General features: G+C 59.6%; 1 protein-coding gene across 1 annotated transcript; it reads right to left on the bottom strand.

Moving 5' to 3' along the window:
* CCND1 (cyclin D1) lies at nucleotides 7,733–20,276 on the bottom strand. Its single transcript, XM_018043271.1, has 5 exons — nucleotides 19,871–20,276; nucleotides 18,070–18,285; nucleotides 17,403–17,562; nucleotides 13,404–13,552; nucleotides 7,733–11,019 (listed from the first exon to the last, which is right to left on the bottom strand). Exons 1-5 carry the CDS (start codon nucleotides 20,066–20,068, stop codon nucleotides 10,855–10,857), a joined length of 888 nt encoding a protein of 295 aa, XP_017898760.1. The 5' UTR covers nucleotides 20,069–20,276; the 3' UTR covers nucleotides 7,733–10,854.

Here is a 21,826-nt window from a genome sequence, read left to right as displayed (position 1 = left end):
CTGGCTGATGGAATGGTGGAGGACGTAGGGGGGCTTCGAGGGAAGGAGGAGACGGGATCTCTTTTGGAAGTTGTCCTGTGGGGCTGTGATACCGGAATTTTGACAGGCAGCTACTGATGGAGCCACCCCTGCACCTGCAGGGCTGAGCCAGGGGGACCCCCTGATGTCGTCCCAGAGCAGCTGTGCCAGTCAGCTCCTGAGGCGCCCACTGGCCAACTTTGAGGAGCCTGGTGTGTGCCCTGGTTCTGGGCTTCCCAGGTGGCACTAATGGTATAAAGAACCTGCCTGGCAGTACAGGAGACGCAAGAGACATGGGTTTGATCCCTGGGCCGGGAAGGTTCCCCCGGAGTAGGAAATGGCACCCCGCTCCTGTCTTTCTTGCCTAGGTTTCCATGCCTTGCTCACCTCCCACATCCTGTCCCATCTCTTCCTGTCCACCTAACCCTTGGATTTCACCAAGGTTCACCCCCTCTCTGGGGGGCTCAGGTTTCCCAAGGCCTGCTCAGTCTTCCCCCATCGGAAACCCCCCAGCGTGTTTTTGCCGCGTTATCAGTCAGCCCGGACTGCCACAGCAGATGCCCCACACCGAGGGCCTTAAACAGCAGGTGTTTGCTGTCTCCCATTTGAGGCTGGAATCCGAGACCCAGGTGTGGGCAGGGCTGGTCTGTCCTGAGGCCCCTCTCCTGCGCGTGATAGATGGCCATCTCCTCGCCGTGTGCTCATGTGGGCATCCTTCTGTGTCCTTAAGGACTGCAGCCCTGTTGGATCGGGATCTACCTTGATGACGGCTTTAAAGTTCCCATGTCCAGATACAGTCACATTCTGAGGTCCTGGGGATCCATTCTCCACTATGAATTTTGGTAGGGGCATCATTCAGCCCATAAGAGCCACCCTGTCTGGCTGCCTGGACAGACTTAACTTGGGAGAGAAGAACGCCATTCCACTTAAAAGTTGAAGTAACTCCATCTTGCTTTTCTTGAACATTAAAATTGGGAATAAGCGGACTAATCCACCTTCCAGCTAAACTAACCCTTCGGGTTACGCTCTCAGGCACTGTGACTGCTGAAGGGTTTTACACCCAGCCAAGGCCGGACCGCAGCCCGCCACACTGAGTTATTTCACCTTCATTCAGCCTGTTGTATTTCTGCACCCAGTGGTGAGGAGAGAATGGAGTGATCTGGGGGACAGATAAGAAGTCTTAACTTGCCTAGTGGCTGTCCGGGGCCTCCTTGACCTTCCTCAGGTCCCTGAAGCATCCACAAAGCCTGTGAGGTGGGGCCATCGTTCCCCCCACCCGACCCCCCACCCCTGCTGCAGATGGAGGCATGGGGCACCCAGTGGAGCTGAGTGATGAACCCCCGGCTGCAGTAAGTGGCTGACCTCAGGCCTCACTAAGCACAGCGGGGGTTGAGCGGTTTGCATGAATTATTCTTAGCCAAGACAGAGCCTCATTTTTCTGATAACTCACAGCCTGTCTGTGTGACCAGTCTTGCATCTAGCTGATTGGAGTGGAGGCGGACGGATTTATGGGTCGGGACCCATGCTGGCTGTGGTAGTAGAGGCGGGAGCAGAACGGACCAGCACCTGCCGCCAACCCTGTGAGCAGGGCTCACTGAAGTATGGGTGGGGAGCCTGGAAATGTGCGTAGTGGGTGTGTTCAGCTCTGCCTGGGGAATAAGGGAGTGGGAAGGAGGGCAGGAAGGCTTCCTGGAGGAGGTGACCTTGGCACGACTCACTGGGTGCTTTCATTTGTGTTCAGCACCCCGGAGAATGTCTCTTCCACCCTGCCTGAGAACACCATGTAGTCTGGAGAGATCAAAACCTTCAAGTTAACAGACAAGGTGGTCCCAACTCCACAGTTATTCCAGTCCTTAGTGAGTGAAGTGAGGAACCAGTCTGCAGCCCAGGAAACGAGTCCCCAAGTGAGTCTGATCAAGCAGAGAAAAGCGAGCGCTGTGTTCAGTTCCCCTAGGACGTGAGCGTCGTGCAGATGGCGGGCCAGGACCCGGGGGCGACAGGGTCCTGTCTGCGCCACCAGGACTAAGGGGTTCAGTGGGGACTTCACGGTTCCAAGAAGGACAGTCGCTTCTTGTCCGCAGCCCTGATGGTGACTACACTCCTCGCCTGACGTCCAGGCCCTGGCTGGTCTGCCCCTGGGGGGACCCGTGGAGCCAGCACTTCAGCCCCAGCTCCTGGGTGCCTCGTGATCACATCGGCTGCGCTGTGGGTCACTGGGGTCGTAGTGAAACCTGAATGTGATCCTGTCTCTGCCGACTAACGAGTGGGACGGAGCAGGGAACCCCTTGCCCCGGTAAACAGCCATGAAACTGAAGACTGTGTGGCGGGTGTCTCCACCCTTTCAGCCAGGATTTACTGAACTTCCATTTTTCTCAGTGGACATGCACCCCTGAGATCACGGGGTGCTCCACGAATGTGCTCCCTAGCTCTGAGAGCTCAAACACACCTGTTGGATTGAGCTGTTTCCCCTAAAAGACACGAGAACATTCCAGCCTCTGGCACCTGGGAATGCGACCTTCTTTGGAAATAGTTCGAAACCATGCAGACCGTGGAGCAGTTAAGGTCTGAAAATGCTGGGAAGGCCACATCAGATGAACGCCAACAGTAAGGAACAGTCCTGGACTCCTGGAACAAGGGGGCTGGCTCGATCCAGTAGCTTTCCTAGAGGCCTGGTCCCCCTCCTGCTCTCCCGCCCAACCAAGCTTGCGCTCAGGCTCCACTCCGTGGCCGAAGCTCCCCAGGTGCCCCTCTCGAGGCAGCAGAAGGGCCATACCAACCCCCGACGTCCTAAGGATCAGGGTGGAAGGCTCTCTTTGCCAGAAGCTCCAGAAAAATCTCTCCCGAGTCTTTCTGGCTGTCAAATTTCACATCTACCCTTGAACCTCCACTCTTCCCAGGGGGCAGATGTGCTGCTGGCTCTGAGCCCCTCAGCACCTGTCCTAGAGCCAGGGAGAGGGTCAGTCCCCCCAAAGCCACGGAGCTGAGAATGGTGCTTCCCACTGAGCGAAATCTGGGGGCTGGCAACACCAGGAGAGAGGCAGGAAGACCAGGAACTGCCAGGGGAGGGAACCACCCTTGGGGCCTCCTTGCTCAGCTGGGAGGGGTGACGACGATGGCCCTGGCGGGACGGGGGCACTTACTGAGTGATGCCCGTGCAGCTGGCGCGTGCTCAGGGACGCGTGGACCTCGAGTCATCGGTCCTCCCATCACCCCTGGAGGCGGGCACTGAACAGAGCCCCTCTCGCTTCCCTGCTGGGCGTCACAGACGTTAGCATGCGTTCCTGGAGCCTCCTTTCTCATAGACAGGGTTGTTGCCAGTTTTCTTTTTTTTAAATTTTGGCTTAGCTGGATCTTCATTTCCTTGTATGGGCCTCTATTAATAGCTGTGTGTCGAGGGCTCAGCAGTTGCAGCACGCGGGTTTAGTTGCTCCAAGGCGTACGGGATCTTAGTTCCCCAATCAGGGATCGAACCCGTATGTCCTGCATTGGAAGGAAGATTCTTAACCACTGGACCCCCAGGGCAGTCCCACGACAATCCCCATGTTCTGGTAAGAAAGTCCAGGCCCAGGAGGAGAAGCTGCACAGCCTGAAAGTTACAGAGCTGAGATCCACCTCCTGGATCTTTTCCTCTGAATGCTCATGGGGGAGAGGGTGTGTCTTTCAAACAACCACCAACCACATCAAATGCCGCGCTAGCACGCCTGGCCTCCATCCTCCTGGCCTGCTGACCAGGATGCTGCGCCGACCACAGGGACCGCTGACTAGACGCCTTGGGTGTGGGTGGACCTGACCCCAACCCCTGGGCCTCCAGGCACATCAGGGCCCCGAGTGGACGCACTAAGCATAGGGTGCTTGTTCAGTCACTCAGTCACGTCCGACTCTTTGTGACCCCATGGACTGCAGCACGCCAGGCTTCCCTATTCTTCACCACCACCTGGAGTTTGCCCAAACTCCTATCCATTGAATCAGTGACGCCATCCAACCATCTCATCCTCTGTCGTCCCCTTCTCCTGCCTTCAGTCTTCCCCAGCATCAGGGTCTTTCCCAGTGAGTCGGCTCTTCTCATCAGGTGGCCAAAGTATTGGAGCTTCATCCTCAGCATCAGTCCTTCCCATGAATATTCAGGGTTGATTTCCTTTAGGACTAGCATAGGGTGAAAACACTCAAATGAAGGCTGCGTGCATTTTCTTTCAAGTGCATTTCTGAAGTCCTTGTGCCCTTCTTAGCGGGGCAGCCAGGCTGACTGATGGGGGGTGGTGCAGTGCAGGCCCCAGAGACACAAGCCACTGGCCTGGCTCCGTTACTTCCCCGCCGTGTGGTCCTGGCTCAGTGACTTCACCTCTCTGGGCCTGTTTCCACACCTGCAGCAGAGGTCGGCTCAGTCCCGCCCTCATCCAGACCGAGGCTGGCTGTGCCCGGGACTCCATGCAGCAGGTTTGAGGAGCTGCATGGAGAACAGAGCCTGTGAAGCCCCGAGCACCCACTGCCTGGCCTGGCCCTTTGTGGAAAGCCTGCCAACTCTTGACCTGGAAGATGGGGTAACTGTCCCTCCCAGAGTGAACGTGGGCTCTGCGGGGCCCATCCCCGGCATGCCCCCTGCCTGTCAGCAACCCCTGGGGGCTGATTCAAGACTTAGGGAGAAGTGATGTGTTTGGCCCATAGCACAATATCTTGTCCCCAGGGCGTGACTGGTGAACTTGAGCTACTGACCTCCCACGATGGGCCTGGGAGGACCACTGCCTGGCGAGCTCCAGGCTGTGGGCTGACCTTCCAGCTAGACGGGTCTTGCTCTGGAGGACCGCCCTGGGGAGGCCATCTTGGCTGCTGTTAGCTGCAGCTCGTAAGGATGAGCTGAGCTGCCCCAGCCGGTGGCAGCCCTTCTGTGAGGGCTCCCGCGTCCCCCTGTGCACCCTGGGCCGGCAGTGACAATGCCCCCGGATGTGGGCCTCCAGCCCCGTCGCTGAGCTGCCCGCCCACCGGCCGCGGCTATTGTCTCCTGGGCCCCGGTGTGGCTCAGGGCAGGGGCCGGCGGGCAGGGGGGCTGTGGGAACGGATTAGAGGCCAGGGGCCGGCTTGCGTCCCCCCTGCACCAACTCCTGATCAAAGGCATTCCTGGGATGACAGAGCCCTGTGCGCTCAGAGGCGGCCCAGCGTGCGGGACACACGCCCCACACAGGCGCCCCCTTCCTCACCCCCCCGGGAGCTGGGGCTGGATTCACGGCAGGACAGCCAACCCCTGCCACCTGCAGGGCCCAGAGATACCGCTGCCTGGCTTCCAGGGGGACAGGCTCGGGGTTGGGGGGAGGTGGGAGCCTGGCCCAAGGCTATGGTCACCCAGGGCCCCGACTGTGACCTCTGCAAACATGCCTGCCCAGGGACCACCCCCCGCCCTGGCCTTAGCACACAGGCCGTGTCCTGGGGTTTATTGGACCTCTGGCAGGATCAGGAGCTGGCCAGCCCTAGGGGAGCCCCCAGCCCTGGATTCCTCGCAACACAGGGGGCCTGCCCACCACACCCGGGTCCCAAAGGGCCTCTGCAGCTCCACGCAGCCCCACTGTGTGCAGGCCAGGGGCGCACCCCATCAGCCAGACGGCTGTCCTCCAGGGCTCACAGTCTGGAGCGGGAAAGCACCACGTGTGATGGTTCCTGGACTGCCCAGAGCCGCCCGTCTAGGTGGGGTGGGGAATGCGCGAAGAGGGTCTTATGTCAGCCTGGCAGAGGACGGGGGGAGGGGACTCCAGGCACAAAACTGGAGGTGGTCTAGTCCTCCGGTGTGTCCTGCAGTCCTGAAGGCGGGAACTTTGGGGATAGAGGGGGTGACACTGGGGGAGATGGGGGCGAGGCCCTGGAGATGGGCCCAGGCCCCGGGACCTCAGACGGAACCGGAAGGAGCTAGAAGCCCCAGGGAGGTCTGCCAGAGGGTGGAGGGGCTGCCGGAGGCAGGGAGACCAGCTGGGAGGCAGGGAGGCCCCAGGTGAGTGGCCATGGGCCCAACTGAGACCAGGGTTCCAGAAGGGGGCGGTGGACTGACACTGGACAGCTTTGTCTCAGAAGCCCCTCACAAGCCTGGGTTTGTTTTCATGACAGGCACGGGGCAGGGCCTTCACTGCCATCCCAGAAGGGGACCCCAAGGGCACGGTGGTGGTTGGAGAGCTCTGGGCCTGCAGCACAACTGAGGGGAGCCCAGCCCCCTCCTCCTGGTGGCTTCGCCGCTGGGAAGACAGGCCCCGGAGGACCCCCAGCCCGGACCCTCTGTGCACTGGGGGCCATGCATCTCGCCCACACCGGGTCCCCCGCTTTGGCTCCCCACCCCCCTTGCTCCGCACACAAGGGCCGCCTCCCCGTCACGCCCGCTTCCTTCCACTGTCTGACCCGTCAACACACGAACAGATCTTCCACCTGAAACCCTAGACTCCATAAAACAGTCTGCAGCCCCGGCCGCCCCAGCGTCCACCTCCCCCCACACCCCGTCCCCACAGCTTCCTCTGTCAATTCTCACTGGAACTTACTGCAATCACTTTTGCCTCTAGGAAGGTGTGTTCAGTCATGTCCAACTCTCTGTGACCCCATGGACTGCAGCCCGCCAGGCTCCTCTGTCCATGGGGTTCTCCAAGACTGGAGTGGTTCGCCATTTCCTTCAGGGGATCTTCCCGACCCAGGGACTGAACCTGCGGCTCCTGTGTCTCCTGCACTGCAGGCGGGTTCTTTACCCACAGAGCCAACAGGAAAGCCCCCGCTCCCCCCTGAAACTGCCCCTCAAGATACCCTGAGGCCCTGGTGGCATCAGAGCCTCACTTGGGCCCCTCTAGGCCTGCAGCCCGTGGGGACAGACCGTCATCTCTGGGCCCCAGTGCTGACAAACATAGGGCACGACCCCCTTTCAGAGCGCAGGGACCTTGCTTTCCTGCCCATATCCAGCTGCAGTGCTTGTGTGAGGAGGCAGCAATTCAAGCCCCTCCACCTCACCCTCTCCCAGAAGCTACAGGTTCCACGGACTCGGTCCCCCCACCCCTCTCCCTGCAGCCTGGCACACAGCAGGCGCTTCATAAGGGCTGCAGTGAGCTGATCTGGTGCGTAGTGGTGGACTGGCCACGTGACCCAGGCCTGCTCCTGGCTCCCGAGCTCCTAGCTCAGTGAATGCTTGTGGGGGGCTGGGAGAGGGCACCTCGGGGACCCCCAGGCTTTAAGAGGACCCGCAGGGGTGGGACCAAGGTTCATATACTACTTCCTCCTGGCGTTGGGAATGTGGGCCGTTCACAGGCCTCTGAAGCCCAGAGGAGGCCTTGCAGGTGTCCAGCAGGTCTCCCAGGCCACCAGGTCTGGGTGGAGGCCACTGGACTGCAGACTGGACACTCACGTCACTCCCCCGGGCTCAGGGCCCCTTGGGGCCACGATTCACCGAGAGCAAGCAGCATTTTGCGCCAGAGGAGTTAAGGAATGCCAACTTTACTTGACTATCTGCAAATAACTGGGGAGGGCGAACTGGTCAGACGTGGGCTGGTCCATGGGCAGACAGTACGGTTGCATGACTGGGCCCCGAGCTGCTGTCTGAAGTGGCTAGGGCCGCCTGAAGCACGTCCCCCATCTCCGGGGGCACCACCTGGCCCACCCCACAGCAGACCTCCGGGCTGGATGTCCGGCCTGACCCGGCCCCGGTGTCCGCAGCGGCCCACCTGTCAGCCCGCCCCAGGAGACAGATAAGCAGGCGCCGTGCTGGGGTTTTACCAATTTTATTTCTAGACTTTTCACGTTTGTCTTGTTTCCTGCTGGAAACGTGCCGGTTACATGTCTGTGCTGGGAAACACCGCGGCGTGCGACCATAAACACACACAGACCCCCCCAAGCGCCCGCCCGCTCACCGGCCCTGGGACAGACTGCCTGTGTCCCCAGACCCGCCCCTGCCTTTGGCCTCAGCGCACACACGTTCCCCCACCGCCGGCCACAGACAGACCGTCCCGCTCGGACCCCGTTTGGTTCAGACAGAGGCGCCACAGCCAGGAGGGTTGAGGTAAGCACAAGCGAGGGTCTGGCTGCAGGGCGGGCGAGGCGGGGCTGCACCTGCCAGGGGCCTGGGGGTCGCGGCTGCCCCGTCTGGGGCTGTGGTGGACGGTGCAAGTCCTTTTGGTTCGGCAGCGTGCTTGGCGGCTCTTGGGCATACAGCCCCGTTAGCTGGCTTATCGTTGAGATCTGAAGTCTCTTTAAATGAGCATTTTTTTTTTTTTGCTATAATGACCAGAACCACAAACAGAACACTAATATAACACATATAACGCACCCCAAACCGAGACACGGTCTGGGAGCAATTGCAATCATGCCAAATGACCAAGTCCTACAGCACAGCACCACGGTGGCACATGAAGACACACTTGTTACACCAACAGCAACAACAACAATTCAGTTTTCATAGCTATACGAAGAGAACGATACAGCTGTAAAAAACCTACTGGATGGTCAGTCTCAGGTCAGGTGGAGAGTCCAGCATAACAGGCGCAGGGCAGAGGAGACACGCCCAGGGGTCCTCGTGAATGTGGCCGGGGGTCGGGGATCCCCACCGGGCCCCTTTTTTTGGGTTCTCGTCCACGTGTCTGTCTGCCAAAGCAGGAGGCCGTGGGTCAGACAGAGCCTGACCGCCTGGTCTGCAAATGGCTAAGTGAAGCTTGAGGTATTGTGAAACAGGAACCTTTTTGGAATAGAGCAGTAATCACATTAAGTCAAAGTTGATCACATTAAAAAAAAAAAACCTACAAAAAAAAGGCATCCGTAATACATTTTTTTTTTCTATGAGAAAATTCAAACTAGAACATGGCTAGTATATGTCACTGTAAAACAAACAAAAAAATCTGATCCTCCAATAGCAGCAAAACAATGTGAAAGATAAAGAGAAGCAACGTGAATGTTTCCAAACTGCTCTGGGAAGTCATCGGTAGCAGCGAATAAAGAAAACGGAGCCGCAGCCTGTCCCTCGCGTGGTCCCCACCCGCCTCCCCTCTGCACACTTCCACCCTCACCTCCTCGCTCCCTCCAAACACTCCCTACAGAATAATTACAAAAAGGTACATAGCCAAGATGTGCAAATTACCTATCGGTTGCTAAGTTTCTTTTATGAAAGGAGGGGTCGGAGATCGTATTAGAACTGAACTTGTTTCCAAGCATCCTACAACTGATGCCTCTCCAATTGGATCACTCTGGGAAACACCAAACAGGCCAGATCAGCTGAATTCACGTCTTTGTGTTTTTCTCTCGGGATTTTTTTCCCCCTCTCCTATAAAAGGATCTAACTTTAATAAACTGTCCTACACTCGCAACATCTAAGGCAGAAAAGTGTGTGTGTGTGTGTGTGTGTGTGTGTGTGTAAATCAAGGGGAGATTGCATTACTTTATAAATCATACTGGCCTTACGAACACCCTCTGCAATAAATATTCTTTTTTAGCCTTAACTATAAATTATATATTTTAGTGTTTAAAAACCTTCCGTTGCAAAACATCTAAAGTTAACTCTGAAACTGCTGGTTCTCTAGGTAAACCTTTAAGGCCTCTACTTTCAGACACCAGTTGGCACTGAAGGATTCCTAAACTTCAGCTTCTCTACAGAAAAGGAAAGGAACACACCATCCTGGCAACGTGAAGAATGGATGCACACTTTCTTCTCCTCGACCAGAACCTAGTCCTCCAAAGTATCACCGCCCACTTCCGCTAACACCATAGTGACAAACACCTGCCTTGCGTCCTGTCTGCACCCTAGTACTGGAATATCCCCAAACCATTCCATTAGGAAACTGTTCCCCGCCCTCCACACACCACAGAAGCAGAGATGTCACCTAGAGACTGAAAGTGCTTTGAAATGGAATGGTTTTAGAATATCGAGAAGGAAAAAAAAAAAAAAACAACAAAACAAAACAACAGCTGTAGATTTCACCTGGATATAAGCAGGCTGCAGGTCTGTTGAGTGAGAAAAAAAAAAAAAGAAACAAAAAACCAGCATCTCATAAACAGGTTAACTACAAAAATATGAAGATTATAAAAATAGAATATATTAGGTCGCTATTGCGGTTTCTCTTTCTGGTAGTGGACGCTAGGAGTTGGCGGTGGCCTTCCGTCACCGTGATGCAGGCCGGCGCCTGACAAACCCCCCTGGTGGTCAGTCCACAGGGAGAAAGAGGATTAGCCTTTCCAAGATGCCAAACTCTAATGCTACCCTAGCCGAGAGGTTACATTACATCAGCCACTGACAAGGTGAAGGTTACACGCCTACCTACAAAATAAAATAGACAAATGGCTTAGAAAGTGACTACCTGCATAAGCAAGATACAGGATGCCTAAGACTGCTTTAAAGCCGTGTCCTTAAGACACGCACACGAGTATGCTCCCCTATCTAAAATCCTCTTCTACTTTAAGAATGGGATGTGGACTTTTTTCTATTATTTTTTTTAAGAAATATTTTTATGCTTTTTTTGTTTGTTTGTTTTAAACACATAAAGAATCAAATCTAATCCTCTCCCACAGACTCGCTCCTTGTGTTAATGTCTATTCTTACAACATAGAGACACAAACACATGAATATCAAAACTAGTTGATTACGGGGCTTAAAATCCTCTATTTTTGTAGCACAACCCTCTTGCCTCTCTTCAGCTCAGGGTTATGTAAATACTATTTTTTTTTCCTCTCCTTTTTTTTTTTTTTAAGACAGCTTTTCGGGTACTTTTTTCTTTTGCTTAAGTCAGAGACGGAAGGGAGAAAGAGCAAAGGAAAACACCAGGACAGTGAGGAGGGGGCCGCTCTCCCCCCGAGGGGGCCAGGCCGGAGCCCCGGGGCGGCCCCTCCCTCGCCGCGGCGCCCTCAAATGTTCACGTCGCGCACGTCGGTGGGCGTGCAGGCCAGGTCCACCTCCTCCTCTTCCTCCTCCTCCTCCGCGGCTTTGGGGTCCAAGTTCTGCTGCTGGGCCTGGCGAAGGCTGGACTCCAGGAGGGCTTCAATCTGCTCCTGGCAGGCGCGGAGGCAGTCCTGGGCAAGGGGGGTGGGCACGGGGCTCTCAGAAGGGGCTCCACTAAGCTCAAATGCTGCTTCCCTCAGACTCTAGGCCGCTGCCCGGACCCCAGGATCCACAGTGCCAACCCTGTCTGGCCACCAGCTGTTCCCCTGCCCTGGCCCGAGGAGCCCACAGATCACCCAGGCGGTGGCAAGTCCGCTCAGGACCCAGGGGCTCCAGTGGACACAGCTGACCCTGCCTACCTGCCCGGAGCCCCCAGCAGAGCCCAGCCCCCAGGTTCCCACTGGCCCCACTGAGGCCCCCTCAGCACATTCAGCAGCAGCATCTGAGCCCGGACTGGAGGCCCTCTGAGCCCCCGCTTCTTGGACTTAATCTCTGTCGTGTCAGCCCTGTGGTGAACCCAGCCTCCCGTGATGAACAGCTGTCAAAAGCGTTAGGCCGTGCCTGACCGAGGATGAACGCCGGGCAGCCCTGGGGGACCTGGGTCCTTTACCACCGTCCTCTCCTGCTCGAGCCTGCATCCCGGGAGACGCTCTGGCGGGCATGGCTCCCGCCACAGACCTCCTCCCACAGCGACCACCCGACGCGTTCAAGGGGGAGGAGGAACCATGAAGGCCGTGGGCCTCTGCTGGCCCCACCCGGGGGCAAATCTCCCAGCAGCTCAAAGGCGCCGCTGGCAGTCGGGTGGCCAGGCTCCAGGGCTAGAGAGGCCACACAGGGCTTCTCTTCTAGAACCAGGAAAAGGCTTCAGGGCAGCCTGGAACCCAGACCCATGCCTTTCCCACAGTAGGAGCAAGGCTTGGCATGGGAAGGCACCCCCAGCGTCCACCTAGATGGGGCTGGAAACGGTGAACGTCACCCCAGAGAAGTGAAGCTGGACCAGGAGGGCTTGAGTGAACCCCTGGGGATCTCCCACAGGTAAGGGGATCTCCCACGGTACAGGGATGACAGGCTGGGGAGGCTTTCCCAGACACCTTTTCAGTATTCATCACGGCAAAGGAAGAAGGCAGGTATGTGCACATGGCCCCACTTTAGAGAGGCGGAAACTGAGGCCCAGAAGGTGTGGCGGGAGACCCAGGACTGCCAACACCCCCCTCAGGCTCCGATTCAAACACCTAGTACTGCCTCCGGAAAGTCCCCCCCACCCCACCATAGCAGGAAGGCCCCCCTCTCCCCTCCCGGGGAAAGCTCACTTGCCACTGTAACTCGGGGGGCTGTGCGGTGGAGCTAGAGAAAAGGGGTACAGGAAGGGCCCCCCTCTCTGCCCCAAACCCCACAGCCCCCTCAGCCTCACAGCCGCATCCCGTGGAAGGCAGAAGGGGCCACGCCTCCACCACCAAGAACTTGGTCTGAACTCAGTGCTGTTTGTCACCTGGTCACCAGACTAACGATTCCCCCACAGCCCCATCCTTCAGCCGGGAAGCTTCTGTCTCAGGTCTAATTAAAACAATCTCTATTCAAATGAGGGGTCACGCAGCCATTTCCTATAACTGTCTGGGGACAGCACCATCAGTGGCATTTTTAGCTGAGGCTCACCCCGGCAGTGAGGCTGAGATGCCCGCTCCATCCCGGGACTCCCTCTCCAAGATGCCCACGCCTCCAGACAGGAAAGCCTCCTCCTCTGGGGGCCACGCAGGCTGCGGCCAAGCGCCGCTGGCAGAGGACAGGCGGGCATCCACCCCACACCCCGAGCCAGACCTGGACCAGGGTCAAGGCGGTCACTGTCTCCCCCATGGGACCCTGGCAGGGACAGTGTGACTCCCCCACCACCAAACCTTGCTGGTCTAATTTGGTAAATGCCCCCGACCCTTGTAATTGTCACTTTAATTGTTTAGGATAAGAATGGGGGATAAGACAATGGCATCTTTAAGGAGAAAGAGACAATGGACTCTGGCTTTCACAGAAGCAGCCTCTCAAAAGAGGCCATAAAAACAAGTTGTCTGGAGCGGGCTCGCTGTGGAGTGAGACCTCACAGGGGCCCTTGTGAAGCTTCCTTTTATCGGGCATCCACATTGTCGCCCGGACAAAGCTCGACCGGTCCCCACCCCACACTGCATTAGGGCACGGACCGTTGACCCTGCCTGCCTTGTGGCCCCTCTTCCTGGATGGCTCCCCCACCCTGGGAGGGGTTTAGGCTCCAGGGGCCCTCGGGGACCACCCTCCTACCTACTGATAAGTTCCCGGAGTCTTTTCTCCCCAAAGGAGCCCCGCCCCCTGGGAAAGGGCGTGGAGTGCCCCCAGGCACTCTGCCAGGGCTGCAGCCTGGCCCCGAGCCTCCAGACGCAGACAGCCGCTGGTCTATCCATCCTCCACGTGGCCCCTGCTTCCCAGGCCCTTGATGATTTCTAGTACCCAGAGCCAGGCAGGCCCCCTTCCCACGCGGGAGCGGGACACTCACCGGGTCACATCTGATCACCTTGGAGAGGAACCGTGTCAGGCGGTGATAGGAGAGGAAGCCGTTGGCGCTTCCCAGGTGCAGGCCTTGCGCCGCGGCCACCACGCTCCCGGCAGCCACCATGGAGGGTGGGTTGGAAATGAACTTCACGTCTGTGGCAGGGGGAGACAGAGAGGCAAGGGGGTTGAGTGAGGACGCCCTGGGACCCTGTGCTCACGGGCCTCCACCCCGAGCCTGTCCTGCAGATTTCAAAGGGATGGTCAGGAAGTAGGCGAGGCTCCCCACGCCCCAGCCTTGGTCATCATCCTGGGCGGTAGAGAGAGCAAGTCAGCTCAGGCTCCCCGAACACGGCCTGCGACGCTCATTTACAGACACCAGGGGAGGAGACCAGGAAAACCGCTGGCAGAGGCCTCTTGGCATGGAAGCCTATGAATGGATTGCTTATTCACACAAGCACACAGAAGAGTCGTAAGAAGGCGGGGAACACCCACGAGGAAGGTGGTGTCCCTCTACAACGCTAACCCCAAGCACCCGGGCGGCCATCCTCCACGTGGGAAGACATGCCCAGATGTTCACTCCACTTACCCCCCCCAGGGACTTGGGAGGGGTGCAGCGTGACTTCATTACTGCATCCGCCAGTCCTCAGCAGCTCTCCCCACGCTGCTGGGCAAGTGTCCACCCCAGGCAGTGGGGTGGGGGGGGGGAGGTAGCTCCCTGGGTGGTGCCCAGACAAGGTCACCTGTCAGCCACTCCCTGCTGTGCGGACACCTGGCTTCCCTTCGGGGGAACAGTGTCATGGAAGGTGGAAAAGCCACGAGGGACACTGCAATGACCCAGGGCCTGCAGGCTACCTCTGTCGTTTTCAAGGAATGATTGGCGGGAGGCCGCTGATTTCAGCATCTGAACGGGGGCAAGGGTGGCCTCTCAGCCTGGAGTCAGGCCATAGGAGGTCAGTCCCCACTGCCTCACCCTGCACCACTGAGCTGAGTGGGAGGGGACAGTGCACAAAGGCAGTGGGACCGCCGCGGGGCTGGGGAGCACGCCCCCGCCCCCGCCCCACAGTCTGGCTTGAGACATCATTGTAAGAGCGAACAGCCAGGGCCTCCTTCCAGGGAGCGGGAGCCCGCAGAAGGGCTGGGAGGGGAGGAAGACAGCCAGCCCTGAAGGGGAGACAAAGTTGGGGCTGCGCACTCTAACCACTTAAAAAAGAAACACCCCCGCGAGGTGTCTCCCCCCTTCCCTCTAAACGGGAGCAGGTCCACCCAGCCTGGGGGCGTTTCATCAGGGCCCATCAGGATCTCAGACATCGCTGTGGCCAGAGCACGGCTTCTGACTAGCCACACCTTGAGAGCCCCGTCCAGCAGGGAAGGGATGACACGCGTGGACGGTGTGCACAAGCGTAAGCGTGCATACTGTGCAGGTGCTTTGGGGGCCTTATCTGCTTAGATGAGGGGTGCACAGATTTCAACTTGGAAGCTCCAACAGCTGTTCCTATTTGCTGCCCAGTCCATGGGGTCGCCGGAAGTCAGACACGACCAAGCGGCCAAGAGTCCAGTGGGCCACAGCTAGCGTGGGCGTTGGAGCTGACCCCCTAGGTCCTGTGCTCTCAGCCTGGTACTGTGCCAGTCTCAAAGAGGCGCTCCTCACAAGAAACGCGCTATTGCGTACACCCATGGGCCAGGCGGCACTCCTGGTAAAGAATCTGCCTGCCAGAACAGGTGATACAAGAGACCCAGGCTCGATCCCTGGGCTGGGAAGATTCCCCCGGAGAAGGAAACGGCCACCCACTCCAGTATTCTTGCCTGGAGAAGCCCACGGACAGAGGAGCCCGGTGGGGTATGGGCCATGGGGTCGCGAAGAGTCGGACACAGCTGAGCAACTTGAGCACGTAGTGTGCACACATGGACACACACGTTAGAAGCAGAGCAAAACCCTACCCGGTGTGCGGGTGACGTGCCCCACCACCCCTGGGCACCTAGTCAGGAACCTAGGTGTGCCAGGCATGGACCAGGAAGAGCAGACACCCGCCCCCCTCCCTAGCACCTTTCAAAGGGACCCCTGCCATGTGGAGGGCTGGGGCACGTACTCATGCCTCCACTTCACAAAACCTGTTTGAGGCTGTAACATGCCCTTCTCACCTTAAGAAAACACCCCCACCTCGGCTTGTGACTCAAGCACACAGCTGTGCCACTCAAGTTCAACAGCTCAGGACCCGCTTTCGGGGGTGCTGCTCCCCGGCCCCCCCAGTGCTGCTGCAGATGAAATGCTGAGTCACCCCAGGCCATCCCCCGCCTTTCACCCCATGTGTGTGCAGGTATCTGTAACTCCAGGCCAGGGGCGCTGGCTGGGCCGGTTCTCAGACAACCGCCAGAGCGCGGGCACGGCCTCTGTGCCCGGGTTCTGCGCTGTCTGCACCCCCTCCCAGGCCACACACCCCACTTCCCAGGGGTCCCTGGAGTAGGGGCGGGGGTGTTCCGGGCTGTCCCAGCCATCCTCGGGGGAGTGCGTGCAGGAACCGTTCCTTGCATTATCTGCGGGAAACTTGGTCGTTTCTCTGAACCACTTTCAGCTCCATAAAAGGCTGCCTGCAAATCTCTGGAGGCTTCTCTTCTCGGAGGCATCCCAGCCAGAGAATGCCTCCCTACCCACTTGCCGGGCTGGCCCCTGGAGGCCGGGGAGACACGTGTGAGAGCCCCCCCCCCACACCATCCCTGCCCAAGGGCGGGTGCTGCGGGGCAGGAGAGCCAGGGGAGGGGGCACCCTCACCCCTCAGATCCATCCAAACTGAGATGCTCTTGGCCTCTCGTCTGCCCCCACCCCATGGCTCGCTTGGCAGGACGACTTCTGAGGGGTCCTTCTTAGAGGGGTTCATGCCTTGAGCAGGCAGAAAAACGGGGCGGCACAATCTCTCCACCTCCCCTAACCTGGAAACCTCAGCCACTAGAGCCCCTGGACATGGGGAGGGTGACATCAGATGGTGGGTGGGTGACCCCACCCCTTCTGGGGAAGAGGTGAAAGATGTCAACTCCTCTTTGGTGTAGTGTGGTCCTCAGGTCGCCCAGAGGGAGCCCCCAACAGGTCTGACTGCTGAGGCCTGGTGAGGGGGAAAGACAGCCCGCAGAAGAGCTGGGCAGGATGGGGCATGGGTCCCCGGTCAGGGTCCCCAGGGATCCTGGGCCCAGAGCATGGGATCAGTGGGAGGAAGGGGTCACAGGGCTCAGGAGGCAGGGCTGGGAGAAGCAGGAGGCGGCACCTGTGTCTCCCTGGGTTCTGACTGACTGGCCGCCTGGGGACTGGGGAGAGGGCCCTGCCAGGGAGGGTCCCCCAGGGATGGTCCAGAGCGGTGCCAGGGGAGTTGTGGGGGGGTGTTCCTGCTGCCAACCGCAGCGGCCTGAGCCCAGGCGCTCTGAAACCGCTCCCTGCTCTCCCTGGCGGGGCCTCAGGCAGCCAAGGGCCTCTGCTGGCCGCCCCCGCGTGAGGGCCGCAGCCTGCGGCCCAGAGCACGTGGTCCAGGCGCTGTCGGCCGGCGCTCCCCACCCCTGGAGGCCCCCCTGGCAGGTGGCCCAGCCGGGGAGAGGCCAGGAGGGGGCCCCGGCAGCTCAGGCTCCTTGAGGACATGGGAGGAACGGGTGGGGAGGAGGACGGTGGGGGCTGGACGGCCAAGGTAGACCCCTTTCAGCACAGAGTGACCCCTGCCTGCAGTGGGGAGCAGGAGCTACAGCAGCTGGACACAGGCAGGCTGGCCACCCGCCCCCGCGGCCCCCAGGCACTGGGTGGTAACAGACCAGCCTCTGCTGCCCCCGCCCAGGAGGCAACGCCCCCCTCCCTGGAGCCCTTAAAAGCAGCCCAGCCCTCTCTGCTCCCCAGAACAGGGGACAGAGGAGCGCTTCCAAGAACGGGAGGGGCCCGGGGGAGATGTTCCCGCATCTCCCCCGACGCGGAAACCGAGGCACGGGCCAAGCAGCTCCTCCCGGGCACCAGCGGCGGGGGCCAGCACCCTACCTGTGGCACAGAGGGCAACGAAGGTCTGCGCGTGTTTGCGGATGATCTGCTTGTTCTCCTCGGCCACCGGCATTTTGGAGAGGAAGTGCTCGATGAAGTCGTGCGGGGTCATGGCCGCCAGGTTCCACTTGAGTTTGTTCACCAGGACCAGCTCCATGTGCTGCGGACCCGGGGGAAACGCGTGTCGAGAGGCGCAAGCGCGGACCCCAGTGGAGCAGGGGTCGGAGAGAGGGGATGGGGGTCGCTGGAGGGTCCGGGAAGTGAGGGGGAGAGCGCGCGACCCCACATTCCGTGCAGGGACGGTGCTGCTCGCCAAGGGTCCTGCCCTAAACTCAGCCCACCCTGGGCCGGCGGAGACCAGGGGCCCGCCCACACCTGGAACGCGGAGCCGGGTCAACCGCGCGGGCGCCGCCCCGCCGCCGCCGCTGGAGGGCGCGCGCCCCCCACTTTTCGCAACGCTGGGGGCGCAGAGGTGGTGGGAGTCAGAGAGAAAGCGAGGGGGGCGGCGGCGCGGCTGCGGGGCGGCTCGGGGCCCCGCCCGTGCGGCCGCCTTCCTTGGGGGCCGAGGGTCTCTCGGCGGCCCGCCGGGGACCCCCGCGCCTCCCCCACCCCGGGGTCCCGCGGCTATTGGGGCGTTCAGGGGCCGTGACGGGGGTCCCAGGGTTACCAGCAGCTCGTCGGGCCGGATGGAGTTGTCAGTGTAGACGCACAGCTTCTCGGCCGTCAGGGGGATGGTCTCCTTCATCTTCGAGGCCACGAACATACAGGTGGCCCCCAGCAGCTGCAGGCGGCTCTTTTTCACGGGCTCCAGCGACAGGAAGCGGTCCAGGTAGTTCATGGCCAGCGGGAAGACCTCCTCCTCGCACTTCTGCTCCTCGCAGACCTGCCGGGGGGCACCGGGGGCCGTGACCGCCGCCGCCGCCGCCGCTGGTAGCGCCCGGCCCCCTCTGCGGAGACCTCGCGCCCCCCGACCCGGCTCGCGCCAGGGCGGCTGGACTGCGAGGTCTCTGAGCGCTCGGAGGGTCGGGGCAAGGGGCAGCAGAAGCCGCCGCCGCCGCGGCCCTCTTCCCCGGGAGTCCCCAATACTCACCCACCCCGAAACTGAAAGGGAAAGTCCCAGCTAGGCTGGCACAGTGGGGGCGGGAGCGGGCACAGCTGGGCGGCGTGTGTCGCGCGCGGGCTGTGGGTCCCGGGGACCCCGGCCCGCGTGGGTGCTTCGGGAGCCGCCAGACCTGGGGTCGGCAAAAAATGGGGCGCAGGGCCGCGGGGAGGGCCGCGGGGCTGGGCGCCGCGCTCGCAGCGCCTGCGAGACACAAAGGTGGCGTCCCAGGCCGCCGCGCCGCATTTCCCCAGACGTCATCTTTTCAAAAAATATTTAAAAATATAAAAAAATTAAGTGGGTACATAAAAACGCCCTGAAAATGACCCTCAGACTGTCCTTTACCCAGGCCGGGAGTCGGGAGCTCGTTGCGGGCTCAGGGGAGAGCCCCAGGAATTCAAACTCGGGGGCCCCCCTTCTCCCTGGGCGCGGGCGCCGTTTCCTTCTCGCAAGGGCACCACGCCGCACTTTCAAAAATTATTTTAAAATACTTGCGGTGCCCCGGGGAGCCCTCTGAAGGCCTGAAAACGTGCCCCTGGCCCCCAGCTCGCTCCAGACAGGTCCCCCAAGATGAGATCCCGGCAGATGAGGGTCCATTCCTAGCGTCTTGGGGGCCACGCGACCTTGCAGCCCGGCGTGCTCTCTGGCCCAAGCTGGCCTTGCGGGACGCCCCGGGACCCACTGCTTGAACAAAGGGGCCCCCTTTCCCGAGAGGGGTCCCCCCACAACTACCCGAGCTCTGTCCCCGCGCCCCTCCCGCTGGTTCCCGGTGGCGGCGCGGCCCCTCGCGGCGGCCCCAAGCGCCTGGCCGGCCGCTCCCCGCCCCCACCCTGCCCCCAATTATTAATAAACACTTTTGCTTTGCAATAAAAGAACAAAGATGGCGCATAATACTGGCACGAGCGGCCCTTGCATACGTGTCCATGGATATTAATTTAAAAATCAAATCTATGCCCCCTCCCCCTGGAGCTGGCGGCTCAGCAGCCGCGCGGCCGCAAGAGGAGGCGCAGCGGGGCTGCGCGGTGGAGGTCCCGGCGGGGGCCACAAAGGACGCCCAGCCTGCGGGCCCTCACCTTGAAGCCAACTGGGGTGCCCGGGCAGTGGCTTTCCCCCAGGGTACCCCTCCTCGACCGCCGCCGCCGCCCCCCCCCCCACGAAAGGAATTATCTAATGACCCCACCCCCACTCCCTCCTTGTTCAAAAAAATACCCTGAATATCTATATATTTTGGAACTACGATTCCTAGCAACACTCTGGCAAACTTCAAAGTTTGGGTGGGAGAGAAGGGAGGGTGATGAGTGGCAAAGAAAAGTGGGTTTGCGCAACAAGTCGCAGGAAAGTGCTAAGAGAGCCGCCCGGAGCCCCGCACCTCCAGCATCCAGGTGGCCACGATCTTCCGCATGGACGGCAGGATCTCCTTCTGCACACACTTGAAGTAGGACACCGAGGGCGCGCAGGTCTCCTCCGCCTTGAGCATAGCCCGCAGCACTCGGTCGTTGAGGAGGTTGGCATCGGGGTACGCCCGGCGGATGGTTTCCATCTCGCAGCACAGGAGCTGGTGTGCCATGGTTGGGGGCTCGGCTAGGTGGCCGGGGGGGCGGCGGTGGGTCCGGGGCTGGGTCGGCTCTCGGCTCGGGCTCCTGCTGCCCCGCGCTCCCTCGAGCTCGTCTGCCCCTCGCCGGAGCGCGCGGACGCTGCTGCTCGCTGCTACTGCGCCGACAGCCCTCTGGAGGCTCTAGGACTTTGCAACTTCCAACAAAACTCCCCTGTAGTCCGTGTGACGTTACTGTTGTTAAGCAGAGATCAAAGCCGGGCAGAGAATGGGAGCGGGAAGGAGGGGGGCCGGGCGCAGGGGGAGGGGGCGCGGGCGCCGAGCGTCGCGGAGCGGCGAGGGGCAGAGCCCAAAAGCCATCCCGGAGGCGCCGCGCCTGCACCGCGCGGTGTTGCCCCCGAAGCCGGGTTTTCATAGAAATGCAAACCGTCCTAAGGCTGCCTTTCTCCCCGCCGAGGAAGAGGGGTGCAGGAGCGGGGGTTGGGGGGGTCTGTCCTCCCCGAGCGGGTCCCGCAGGATTTGGGGGGTTGGGTGAAGGTGGCTCTGCAGAGGGGGACAACTAGGAGGGCGGGCAGGCCACACGCAGCTGGGGGAGACCGTGTGGAGGGGGACGCTGGGGTTCGGTGACACTCTGAGCCGGGAGAATGGGCGCATTTCCGAGAACGCCACGAGGGCACCCACGGGCGGAGGCAGCCAAGGGATCTTAGCGTCTACGTCTTCTTTCATTTTCATTAACACGTGTAAATTTCAGGAACCATTTATCATTCAGGGACTCAGGGCAGAGCCGACAACCCCGGTGGAGGTTTCATTCCCGCACCGAGGGGGGTCTGTGCAAATGCCGGAGGGGTAACCCCCAAAGTTAAAGGGCTTTCAGCCTAACACGCGCTCGCTCAAAAAATAAAATAAAATAAATGCCCGAAAATTCCAGCAGCAGCCCAAGATGGTGGCCAGCATTTCCTTCGCCCTGTCCTCTTCGCCTGGGGGATCTGCGCGCTGTCTTCCTACCTTAGCTAGTCCATTATTGCGGAGGGCCCCCAACACTTCCCCCCCGCCCCCGCCCTGTGCCGGCAATTTAACAGCTAGAAAAACACTTTGAAAGGAAGGCTGCAAAACAGTGGTCTCTGTCCTGTCTCGTTTTTTTAATTAAAAATTAAGCTAAATCGCTGGAAATATTGGTCGCCTCCCCGCCTGGGAGAAGACCACCGGAAACTTCCTAATTGGCTTTGTTGGGGGTGTGGACCTCTCTTCACCTTTAGAATTTGCCCGGGGGCTGCATTCGAGAGCCTGAGGCGGTTGGCGGGGGTCTGGCAACAATCAGAACAATTACAAGTTAAAGAAATAGGTGTATTGATCTGATGATTTTAACAAAACCTATATATATATATTCGTGGCTATACGCGAGTCCCCAATATTAATCGCAAACTTGTAAGAATATAAAAGAATATAGTTTCAGAGACTGAAAAGATTCAGTCTCTTTGGTGCTTATTTTTAAAATAAAAGGACATCTTACCCAGTCTTAACATTTTTTTAAAGCTTTTACTCTACCTGCCCCAAATTAAGAACACTGTTCATTAACTTCCCTCTGAATATAGTCTAGTGTCATCAAACCATCTGATACCCTAACGTTAAAGGCTCAAAGAAAACGGATTAAAAAGCCCCCCTCCCCTTCGCAAGGGCGCACACAACAGGACAAGACCCCCTCACTTTTCAGAGCTGATTCTTCCCGCGCCCCTCCCCCGCCGAGAATCAGGGTTACTAATATTCCGGGTCCAG

Source organism: Capra hircus, chromosome 29 (assembly GCF_001704415.2).
Source record: "Capra hircus breed San Clemente chromosome 29, ASM170441v1, whole genome shotgun sequence".
Classification (NCBI taxonomy): Eukaryota; Metazoa; Chordata; class Mammalia; order Artiodactyla; family Bovidae; genus Capra; species Capra hircus.
This window is presented reverse-complemented; position numbering and strand designations above follow the sequence as displayed.